General features: G+C 47.8%; 1 protein-coding gene across 4 annotated transcripts in view; it reads left to right on the plus strand.

Moving 5' to 3' along the window:
* DOCK6 (dedicator of cytokinesis 6) overlaps positions 1–11,888 on the plus strand; it is a 57,463-nt gene that overhangs the window by 10,776 nt on the left and 34,799 nt on the right. For all 4 annotated transcript variants that reach the window (XM_075272575.1, XM_075272576.1, XM_075272577.1 and 1 more), the window contains exons 2-14: positions 3,705–3,795; positions 3,886–4,061; positions 4,538–4,606; positions 4,759–4,888; positions 5,017–5,229; positions 6,418–6,503; positions 6,587–6,653; positions 6,905–7,054; positions 7,282–7,362; positions 9,253–9,406; positions 10,346–10,470; positions 10,753–10,846; positions 11,419–11,581. In XM_075272575.1, coding sequence (XP_075128676.1) covers positions 3,705–3,795; positions 3,886–4,061; positions 4,538–4,606; positions 4,759–4,888; positions 5,017–5,229; positions 6,418–6,503; positions 6,587–6,653; positions 6,905–7,054; positions 7,282–7,362; positions 9,253–9,406; positions 10,346–10,470; positions 10,753–10,846; positions 11,419–11,581 — 1,599 coding nt within the window. The remainder of the gene's footprint in view (positions 1–3,704; positions 3,796–3,885; positions 4,062–4,537; positions 4,607–4,758; positions 4,889–5,016; positions 5,230–6,417; positions 6,504–6,586; positions 6,654–6,904; positions 7,055–7,281; positions 7,363–9,252; positions 9,407–10,345; positions 10,471–10,752; positions 10,847–11,418; positions 11,582–11,888) is intronic.

Here is an 11,888-nt window from a genome sequence, read left to right on the forward strand (position 1 = left end):
ATGGTGACAGGCACAACGTGGCACTCCTGGGCCCTAATGCCGACCTCACCGGGGTGTATTAAATCTGTGAAATGTAGACCGTATACTGAATAGGGACTGGAATCCAAGTATCCTAGTGACCTGTAATGCTCAGAGTCCCTCAGGACTAGGGTCCCATACTGGCCGCAGAAACCGCGGCGTGAGGCATGATGATTAGCCCGTTGTGTCTAAGGTTAATCCGCGAGCAAACTCGCAACGGAAAGCTGAATCTCTGCTATTGGAAGCCACCCTTTAAGGTCAATGCCCGACCCTTTAATAGGCTTTGGGACCAAACACCCATCTGCAGAGAGCTTTAGTGGGGTCCGTGCCCCTCATCAGTGCAGAGCAGGATACCGGCAGAGCCGCACCTCCTATGAGGCGACCTGAAGCGACGGCTTCAGGCGGCGCTATGCCAGGGCCTCGGAAGGGCGGCATTTTTGCTGACCTAAGCCAGTCCAGGGCAAGCTGTCCTGGACTGGCTTAGCGTCACCGTGTCTGCAGCCTGACACGGGAAGCGAGGGGTGTATTGGGGCGGCCCTGCTGGATGCAGCGTTGCTCCAGCGGCCGCCCCTCACACTCAGGCAGAGAGCAGGTCCTCTCTCTGCCTGCGAATGCCGCTCGGCCACGCCCCCTTTCCGCTCAACCCAACCCCCTTCCGCTTGGCCCCGCCCCTTTCTTGCGACCGTCCCCTCCCCCCGTCCCCCTTTCTGACACCGCTTCAGGCGGCAGAATAAGCCCAGGTTCACCCCTGGGTACCGGTTGGCTAGGTGAAAAGTAGACTTGGGCAAAGCGCCCAAGATTCGTTTTGTTTCGGGTCGAACAATTTCGGATAAAACCAGAAGTGACATCATTATACTCTGGGGACGGTTCATACCCCACAGTATAATAGGTGGCGGCCCAGGGTAGGTGTATTATTTATACTCACCCTTCCGTTACCCCTTTTTTTTGGCCTTTTCGCGGTTTACAGCACACTCTCTGTCTCCTTCATGATCTCCTGTGCCCCAGGTCGCCATTGAGGCCTGTGATTGGAGCTCAGCAGTGACCAAGGCATGCCGAGTATTAAGACGTCATGAAACTCGACGTGCCCAGGTCACAGACCTCAGTGGTGACCCCTTGTACATGACATCACCCGGTGAGTGTAACTTGCCACAAGGAAGCCCAAAAGAGGTGAGGGAAGGCGAGTATAAATATTTTCGTATACCCTCCCTAGTAGGGTTGAGCGATCGGGATCGGAAAAGATCGGATTGCGATCGAGTAAATTTCACGATCGCGATCGGAATTCCGACCCGATCTTTTCCAGCGGGATCGAGATCGGAGGTTATCTCAAGATCGGCTCAACCCTAAAAGTGACTTTTCCCATAGAGAAGCATTGACTAGGGTTGAGGATCGCGTTCGGAAAGGATCGGATAAAGATCGTCGATCGAGCAAATTTCACGATCGCGATCAGGATCGAGATCAGCTGGAAAATGATCGGAAATTGGATTTTAAAATCGATCTTGAAATCTCAACATCGGCTCAACCCTACTCCCTAGGCCTCCACCCATTATACTCTGTGATCTGACGATTTTAGGTCGTCGAAGACAAATCCCCAATTATTCGGTTTTGTTAAAAACTGAAAAATTTGGGCTATTCGGGCCGAACTGGGCTCGTGACAAACAGGTTGGCCCCAGTGATACGCCTTTGTGTAAGCCTGGGGAGTGCGGTTTTTCTTGTTATCCGCCTCTTAATCGTTATCGATGACGATGTGAGGTTTGTAACCTATAACAATGGCCGATTCGTGACTTTTTCATTCTATATAAAGCCCCTGTGATTTGCTAAAGCCGACAGGATTACAGCAGGCCGTGTAGAGATGAGGTAACTGATCCCGTATGGAGGAGGAGGTGTGTGCCCGATACGGGGTGGCTGGTGTCCTCGCCCATTGTAATACACAATGTAACAGGACAATGGCGGAATACTTAGTATAAGTTGACAGGACATGCCGAGGATTTTTTTGGACTCCATGTTTCCGTGCAGAACTATATGGTGGATCTTGGCTATGGGCTTCATCTTTCACCTCTTTCTCTCTCTAGCCATATTGGTGCACTTGGGCTCCTTCTCCATGAAGAGACCAAACCCTAAGGTTGGACCAAGTGTTCACGAATCTGACCAAATTATCAAGAAGTTATGTCGAATAGCAGACATATTATAAGGCTCTATGAAGAAGATGGTGAGGACGGCACTAGGTAGACCATCAGCAGGATGGAAGGTGATCGTCTTAGATCGAGTTTCTCCGTGATGTTCTTGAAGACCCAAGCAGCATGGACGTCACTTGATTTCTGTGTGTAAATTTAAGGATGTTCTCCTGACTGTACCTCAGGGACGTCGGTGTCCGAACAGCGGGAACTCCTGTCACCAAACTGAAAATGGTGGACACTGGTGGTGGTGACATTTTGTCTTCTGTTATCCTGGTGCCATGGAAATATTCATTCCACTTGTCTGTACTAGGTCTGATCTGTGTGGACTGTATGATCAGGAAGAATAGACATGAAAGGTATCTGCGCCATCTTGTTGGCCCATCTTCAGTATTGTAGACTTGGCGGTTCGTGGAAAGAGCCCCCCTCCCCAACTATTGTATCCTGTCATGTAACCACTATATAAACCATATTGAAGCCTATCATGTCATGTATCCAAGCCTGAACTCATGTATCTAATCCTATTATGTGTGATACCATATCCTGAGGTGGGATAGCTAATCCCATCATGTCTGAGCCACGGTATCTAATTTTATATTGTTAGTTTCTTTTGTGGTGCTGTATCTAAGCCTACTGTGCGATACTATTCCCTGAGAGGGTGTATCTAAGCATATCCTACAATGTCTAATCCGTTTTCTGTCTGCTGTGCTGATGTATCTAATCCCATCATAAGTGAATATCTATTGTGTTGTATCTAAGCCTCTCCTGTGTGATACGGTGTTGGAGTACCCCCGCAGCCCTCCGTGTATTGTTCTCCTGTCCGTGCGGACTGTTTCCAGCCATTGGCTCGCATTCTCTGGGTGTCTCGCTTGTCAGGCTGGCTTGCTTCCTCACAATAGCGGATAAGCCCTGCAGGGCGGGGGACGTGTAATACCATTAAGTCCTCTTTTATAGTCCCCTACTTTCCGGACCCTCTTTGTGCACGCTTCCTCTGAGGGCATAATGACTGGAAGTGTGTCAGTGGTTCACGGTGGGTTAGTGAGCGTGCTGGCGTCCTCCTGCCTGTGTGCGTCACGCTCAGCGGGCAGCCATCGATCTGTTGTCTACAACACTACCTACGCTTAAAGAGAAACTTGATGGAGAGAGATTTGTCTTACTTGAAGTAACCGGCGTACAGACCGTATACACTGTAACAAAGTCTCTGCTGGAGTATATAAACATCAATGCTTCCATTCACTGACTGCAAGCAGAGATCTTCTGCAATACAGTAGTCAGAGCCGGCTGTGCGGGCGCCATCTGCACCCGTCATATCATCCAGGTAGCGAAGGGGGAAAGCAAAACTAAGAGGAGCGGCAAAACCATAATAATAATTATTATACACGACCGGCTGTAATAACCCGCCACCGGGTATATACACAGCTGGCGTAACCATCTCCTTGTATATAGTGACCATGCCGATATAACGTGGATATCTCCTGTATATATGTAATATTGAGCATCTATTTCCTATTACAGGACTGTGGCATCTGAAGTTCGGAAACAGGTCTCCCGAGAATATGGCGGGTCTCCGCAGCTATCCAAGAAGCGAGCAGGGGGCGCATCGGCTGTGAGTCTCATACCTTCGGCTAGCTCTTATCTTTTTGTGATCCTCCCCCCCCCCCCCCCTCCTCATTTCCATTTTCCGCCTCTATTTCAGGTCCCGCTCTCCGATGTGGTAGATCCTCTGGATTTTGAGACCTATTTGGCGAGCCACCCCCCAGACTCAGAATGTGAGGCCCTGCGGGATCTGTATGACTTTCCTCCTGATGATATTGAAATCTTGTATGAGCCAAGAGAATGTCGCACACTGGAACCCGCCGCCCCGGAAGAGGGGTAAGTTGGCCAAAAACGGTGGGGAGGGGGCTAAAACAGGGGTGCTATACTAGTCAGACCTTGGGCAGGTAGTAGAGTCTAATGCCCCATCCCCTGTGTGAACATAGAACAAGCCCCTTCCTATTGCTGGAAGCTGAGATATGAGGAGCTGTTTGATGGGATTGTCGAGACTGTGCGTCAGGGGCGTCAGGTGAACCCTGTGAAAATCCACTTTTTGGAGAGAACGGTATAGAAGAGTACTAGTGACTACAATATATAGACGGCATCAAACAGCTCCTGCTATCTCAGCTTCCTCATATACATCAATGATCCAGAATTTGCAAACCCTGCGCTGACTGGAGTTCCCCATGGACAGAGAATCACCCGATTGTCCCCCGCTCAGGCGGATCCTCTTCTGGTCATCTCTGGATGTTATTGCCCTATAGAAGTTTTCAGTTCTGTAATCTATTTCCTCTTTCTTCTCTTGTCTTTGGCAGAAAGCTGGACGCGAGAGTCCGAGATGCCTTAAAGGTGTATACGCACGACTGGGTGATTGTGCAGAGAAGGTGAGTGACCTGCGGTGCTACAATTGTTGCAGCATTACAACAAGCTCTGCATGCTGGGAGTTGTAGTCTTGCAATCGCTGGAGACCATGGTCCTAATTTATAAGGGGCACAGAGATTGGAGTGATCTTAAAGTTATGTTATCTGCCATTCAGGTCACAGAAGCTGAGCACAGCGTACACCCCCATCACCGCCGAGCGCCAGAGACAGCGGCAGAAGAACCTGACCCGACAGATCTATGAACTGGATGAGGCTGCCGAAGAGAAGGGATGTACAGAGGAGCAGGTATGTACTGTATGTTCTTACTATGTGGGTACCATAAGAGAGGAGGCTGTAACGTGTGTCACTGCTGCTAAGGATGATGGGAGATGTTGGGTTAACACTGTCAATTTCTGATGTACATTTCATCATAGGAGGACAAAAAGAGATCATCTGCTTCCATGGATGAGACCCCACGAGGAAGCTGGGCCTCTAGTATATTTGACCTGAAGAACTCTGCACCCGATCCATTACTCACAAACCTGCTGGACAGAACCCTTCCTGAGGAGATCGACCGAATCAATGAGGAGCAGAGGAGAGAGAACAGACACCCCCATATCCTGGCCTTATACCCTGCCCCGGATGAGGTAACTGACCACTGCCATGAGAAACCCAATATTACCTTAACATCTTATTACAGTAACCCGACTCCTGATCCTCTTATTACCCTGTAACATCTTATTACAGTAACCCGGCTCCTGATCCTCTTATTACCCTGTAACATCTTATTACAGTAACCCGACTCCTGATCCTCTTATTACCCTGTAACATCTTATTACAGTAACCTGGCTCCTGATACTCTTATTACCCCTGTAACCTCTTATTACAGTAACCCGGCTCCTGATCCTCTTATTACCCTGTAACATCTTATTACAGTAACCCGGCTCCTGATCCTCTTATTACCCTGTAACATCTTATTACAGTAACCCAGCTCCTGATCCTCTTATTACCCCTGTAACATCTTATTACAGTAACCGGCTCCTGATCCTCTTATTACCCTGTAACCTCTTATTACAGTAACCCGGCTCCTGATCCTCTTATTACTCCTGTAACATCTTATTACAGTAACCCGGCTCCTGATCCTCTTATTACCCCTGTAACATCTTATTACAGTAACCCGGCTCTTGATCCTCTTATTACCCTGTAACCTCTTATTACAGTAACCCGGCTCCTGATCCTCTTATTACTCCTGTAACATCTTATTACAGTAACCCGGCTCCTGATCCTCTTATTACCCTGTAACATCTTATTACAGTAACCCGGCTCCTGATCCTCTTATTACCCTGTAACCTCTTATTACAGTAACCCGGCTCCTGATCCTCTTATTACTCCTGTAACATCTTATTACAGTAACCCGGCTCCTGATCCTCTTATTACCCCTGTAACATCTTATTACAGTAACCCGGCTCCTGATCCTCTTATTACCTCTGTAACACCTTATTACAGTAACCCGACTCCTGATCCTCTTATTACCCCTGTAACATCTTATTACAGTAACCCGGCTCCTGATCCTCTTATTACCCCAGTGTAACATCTTATTACAGTAACCCGGCTCCTGATCCTCTTATTACCCTGTAACATCTTATTACAGTAACCCGGCTCCTGATCCTCTTATTACCCCAGTGTAACATCTTATTACAGTAACCCGGCTCCTGATCCTCTTATTACCCTGTAACATCTTATTACAGTAGGCTCCTGATCCTCTTATTGCCCTCTCTCCTGGTATCGTTGATGTGTATTACAGTTTTTGTCCTACAATATCCTTCTCTCTATAGGATGAAGCTGTAGAACGTTCCTCTATCCCTGACGTCCCTAAGGAACACTTTGGACAGCGGATCCTGGTGAAGTGTATATCTCTGAAGTGAGTTTCTCTTTTCCTAGTGTCTTTATTTTAGATTTTATGCCTTTGGTGATTTATTACGTTCTTCTTGTTTCCTCTTTTAGGTTTGAGATTGAGATTGAGCCGATATTTTGTGTCATGGCGTTATATGACGCTAAAGAGAAGAAAAAAGTAAGTTGCTGATCATGACGTAGGTTTATGAGCACTTAATATTTCCTAATATTGGAGCGATTTTGCTGTATAACAAAGTAGAGCTAGCGTTATACATTATTCCATACCTATTGGTAGGGCTCCTCCCTGTGGTTGCAACTAGAACTGCATCATGGCCTAAAATTTAAAGTGCTCTCCCTAAGGTGCCTCTTTGTGCCTATCGCTTTATATACTGTCAGTAGAGTTTATATCTTTGTCCACTGTCTCCTCAGATATCAGAGAGCTTCCATTTCGACCTGAATTCAGACACCATGAAAAATATGCTACGGATACAAGGTGGCCACCAAGCGTCCTCCACCCTGGCGAGATCCGCCATCTTCTCCATCACATACCCATCTCCTGACATTTATCTCGTCATCAAGGTGCTTTAGGATAGGGTGGTTGTTGTTACAGTGTGTGTGTGGTCTATGGAAGCTGCAGGGGGGATATTTTTGGGTCAGCATTGTATGTGTCTGTCGTCTCCAGTCACGTCACTCTCCATATTATAAGGGTGTCCCCTTCCATTTCTGGTCATCCTGTGATGTGTATATGTTGCGTTGTGGTTGTACTGGTTTGTACATACGTCATGCCTAGATGTCCTGTCTTCCAGCTGGAGAAAGTCCTACAACAAGGAGATATAGGGGAATGCTGCGAACCCTACATGGTCCTAAAAGAGAGCGACGGTGTCAAGGTAAGAGGATTGTGGCCCTTGATGTCAAACGTGACACGGTGATATTCATATGTGTTACATTTACACAACCTACCCCCCCTCCCCTTGTGTGCAAAGCTGTGACCGGATTGTATTTGCTTTTGCAGCAGCTGCTTGACCCCGAGCGCTGCTTTTCTACTTATACTATGTACACACATACATGGCCGCTGCCATTTGACAGACTGGTTCTTGAATACAGACAACTATGGGAACAATTGGTGTGTTATTTTTGTGGGGGATTATATTGCTAAGGAGACTGTCACGTGGCAGCAACGGCGAGCCTTCATCAGCTGCTGGGTCTACTTTAGGTTTTTGCTCTATGCTATGTTCCATTAATCTGTATCTTGTTTCTAGGGCTTCGGTGTTGCTGACCTGTTCATAGGATAGGTCATCAATATCAGATCATACGGTATCTGTATTGCTCAGGTGAGCACCACTTCAGTTTCGCAAGTCTATGATACCCCGTTCAGCTGTCATGCAGTATGTTCACAGCTCAGTCCCATTCAAGTGAATGAGTCTGAGCTGCAATACCATGCACAGCCACTGTACAATGTATGGCGCTGTACTTGGTAAACAACAGGCTGCAGTCTTCATCCAAATATTATTCCTCCTTCAAATAGTTGATCGGTCGCGGCATTCCACTCCGGATTAGGCCCAAATGAATGGGCGTAGTCAGGAGGGAGTGTTGCGAGGCGGACGTCCACGGCTAAATCGCCACAATCTGCTTGAAGAAAGGGCAGGTCGCTTCTATTTTCCTTACAGGAATTCTACCATTAAACTACCTTTTTTTTTCTTTTTTTTTTTTCTAATGAACAGGTCGGAATAGCCTTAAGAAAGGCTAGTCGTCTCCTACCTTTAGACGTGGTCTCTGCCGCGCCGTTCCGTAGAAATACCGGTTTTAACCGGCATGCAAATGAGCTCTCCGCAGCAATGAGGGCGGGCCCCAGCGCTGAAACACCGATGAGCGCGTCCCCATTGCTGCCCAGAGCTCTTTCCTGCGCCGCCTCCTTCTTCTGCAGCAACTCCGCCTCTTCTGGCTTCTCTTGCTCTTGTAGTTCGATACAGGAGCATAGAGCGGCTACCCAAAAATGGCCGGCTCCGGTATTGAACTGCAAGAGCGGCTACCCAAAAATGACTGCCAGCCGGCGGCCATTTTTGAGTAGCCGCTCTTGCAGTTCAATACAGGAGCCGGCCGGCGGCCATTTTGGGGTGGCCTCTCTATGCTCCTGTATGGAACTACAAGAGCAAGAGAAGCCAGAAGAGGCAGAGTTGCTGCAGAAGAAGGAGGCGGCGCAGGAAAGAGCTCTGGGCAGCAATGGGGACGCGCTTATCGGCCTTTCAGCGCTGGGGCCCGCCCTCATTGCTGCGGAGAGCTCATTTGCATACCAGTTAAAACCGGTATTTCTACGGAACGGCGCTGCGGAGACCACGTCTAAAGGTAGGAGACGAATAGCCTTTCTTAAGGCTATTCCGACGTGTTCATTAGAAAAAAAAGTAGTTTAATGGTAGAAGCCCTTTAAGTGAGAACAAACCACTCGCGGTAAAAGGAAATGACCGGCTCCAATTGATTTCAATGCTAGGCAGTTTTTTGATGCGGATTCCGCATCAAAATCTGGCCCAGAAAACCCCGTCTGAACCAGGCCTTACCGGGTGTTGGACCCTAACCAATCTCATGTTGATGACCTATCCCCCTGAGTAGGCTATCAATTTTTAGAGTCTTAGAAATCCCTGTTAGTGTGGTGCACTTACCCCCCCCCCCCTTTTTTTTTGGGATGGATTTCTTTACCAGTGTAAGCTTCTGCTCAGGGTCTTATTGCCTATGGATCCTGGAGTCAATTTACCAGAAATAATCCGTTTCCTTTTGATCACCAGAACAAGGAGAAGGTGGACAAGCTGCGGGCCCAGGCAGATCAGTTCTGTTCGCGTTTGGGCCGGTACCGTATGCCTTTTGCCTGGACTGCTATTCATTTGATGAACATCATAAACAGCATGGGGTCGTCCGAGCGGGACTCAGACTCCGAGAGCGGTAAGTGAATGCCCGTATCATGGATGGATAGAAGGGTCATGGTGGAAGTCTGGTCATTGAGATCCAGGCTGGATTTCAGTCCTATATGAATCTTTAGGTATTACAGGTCATGGGGGCATAATCTTACATAATAGCTTGGTCTAATAGTATATGTGTGATATTATGAGATCTGTACCCTAGTTCTCACTAGTCCCGGTGGACGGGCTCTTGTGTAATGCAGGGAAGCTGAGGCTAGCTTGGTCACTGCAAACTGATATATCTTGGGCATTGGTGTCACGTGAAAGATGAGACTCTCCGCTTTCATACAGCACCAAACTTACGGTTTATCTGTTTTACTTCCAGAGATATTCCCAGTAAAAAACTGTTGCAATTGGAATCCGCTGTATATTAATCTGCCGATCACAACTGGTGATATCTCTAGAATCTATAAACTAGAACTCTGGTCTTGGTGTCATATGAAACCTGCTCTTTCATGTGACACCAGAATCGCGGTTCTATGTTATAACTGATTTATAACAGCTTGAAGCGGCCACTGATCCATTTATATGGGGGGGCGGGGGCTCTGAAATCCCATTCTCTTGATTGGAAAGGTTTCCGTCAGTGGTTGTGTGCCCACCCACCATCCTGTAGATCAGTGATAAGTGCTCATTCACACGACTGGATTCATTGGGCTTGTGCTAGCTGTCGTATTCATGGCTAAGGCATGGCTCCGTAGAATTGAATTGATCTTTTCACACCATTTTACAAATCCCCTCCACAGACTCTTGGGTGTACACTCCGCCGTGAAAATTGGCACCCACTGTAGTGCCCACTGTCCCCTTGCACTACTTTGGTGCATCTTGTCCCGTTTTCCAGCAGGCGAGGGTCAGCTCGACGCCCCCCTATTAGCAGATGTTTCCTGTGACTTTTATGTCGTCTCTATTCTTCTCCCCTTCACAGAAAGGAAGGGCACATGGAACGAAAGGAAGAAGAAAGCCTTCGAGAGGCTCAGCGTCGGGGACGAAGTGTGCGGCTTTAACTCTTTCAGACCTGCAACACTCACCGTCACTAACTTCTTTAAGCAGGTGAGAAACAAAGCAAATGTCAACCATTAGATGACAGGGTGACCCCTGGATTTGGTCCCAAGGGCCTCCCTCATACACCACATAGGAAAATGGCTTCCTGTCCAGATGGTTCTCCCCATAGACGACTGATGGAGAGAGGCTGCAGATGTGCGGCCCCTCAGATACTAGGGGGCCATGATTTACTAGTCATGTCATAAGTCTGGAAGAGGATACCGATGACCAAGAAGGAGGGGTCGGGGGTCACAGAAGAGATAAGGGGTGACATTTTGTTGTCTCTTACAGGAAGGAGACCGTCTGAGTGATGAAGATCTCTACAAGTTCTTGGCTGATATGAAAAGGCCATCTTCTGTCCTGCGGAGACTGCGGCCAGTCACGGGTACGGATGGGCATTTGTATATACTCCAGTTTTCTGCTGAACTGCTGTATCTAAGATTATCTCTCACAGCATGCTTGGATACACTAGTTCAGCAGATGATACTACAAGATAAAGTCTGCTGCCGAGTCACAGAATCTAAGCCGATCATGTGTGATATCATCTGCTGTATCTAACCCTGCTGTGTGATACAGACTGATATAGCTGAGCCTATCTTGTGTGATATAATCTACTGAGCTGGTATATCCTATTCTGTGTGATACACTGTGCTGAGTTTGTGTATCCAAGTCTATGATACATCATATTGTCTCCTGAGCTCTGTCTCTAAGCCTGTGTTATGTTGTTGATCTGATGTATCTAAGCTGATTATGTGCGACACTTCCCGTTCAGCTAAATAAGGGCTGTTGTGTGTAAGGTTGTGTATCTAAACCTGTCATATGTGATAATGGTTGCTGAGCGGTGTATCTAAGCCTGCTACATGTGATGCTCGCAGCTGATGTATGTATCTAAGCTTATCATATGTGATACTGCCACAGATAAAACCTAATAATAATCCTAAAATGTTTTATCTTTAGCTCAGCTGAAGATTGATGTCTCGCCGGCTCCTGAGACCCCTCAGTTTTGCCTGTCTCCTGAACTGCGTCATGTCAAGCCATATCCTGATCCCCGTGTTCGGCCCACCAAAGAAATCCTGGAGTTCCCTCCGCGGGACGTCTTCTCCCCTTACACCTCTTACAGGTCAGACTTTCCTTTTTAACTTTCAGGTAACCAATATAAATGCAGTATCACTTGGAAGACCACGACGCCTTTCCAGTTCTTAGAAGCCCTCCTGACATGGGTCACTAGTAGAGATGAGCGAGTACTGTTCGGATCAGGCGATCCGAACAGCACGCTTCATAGAAATGAATGGATGCACCTGGTACTTCCGCTTTGACGCCGGCCGCTTAACCCCCCGCGTGCCGGCTACGTCCATTCATTTCTATGCGAGCGTGCTGTTCGGATCGGCTGATCCCAACAGTACTCGCTCATCTCTAGTCACTAGGTG

Source organism: Leptodactylus fuscus, chromosome 5 (assembly GCF_031893055.1).
Source record: "Leptodactylus fuscus isolate aLepFus1 chromosome 5, aLepFus1.hap2, whole genome shotgun sequence".
Classification (NCBI taxonomy): Eukaryota; Metazoa; Chordata; class Amphibia; order Anura; family Leptodactylidae; genus Leptodactylus; species Leptodactylus fuscus.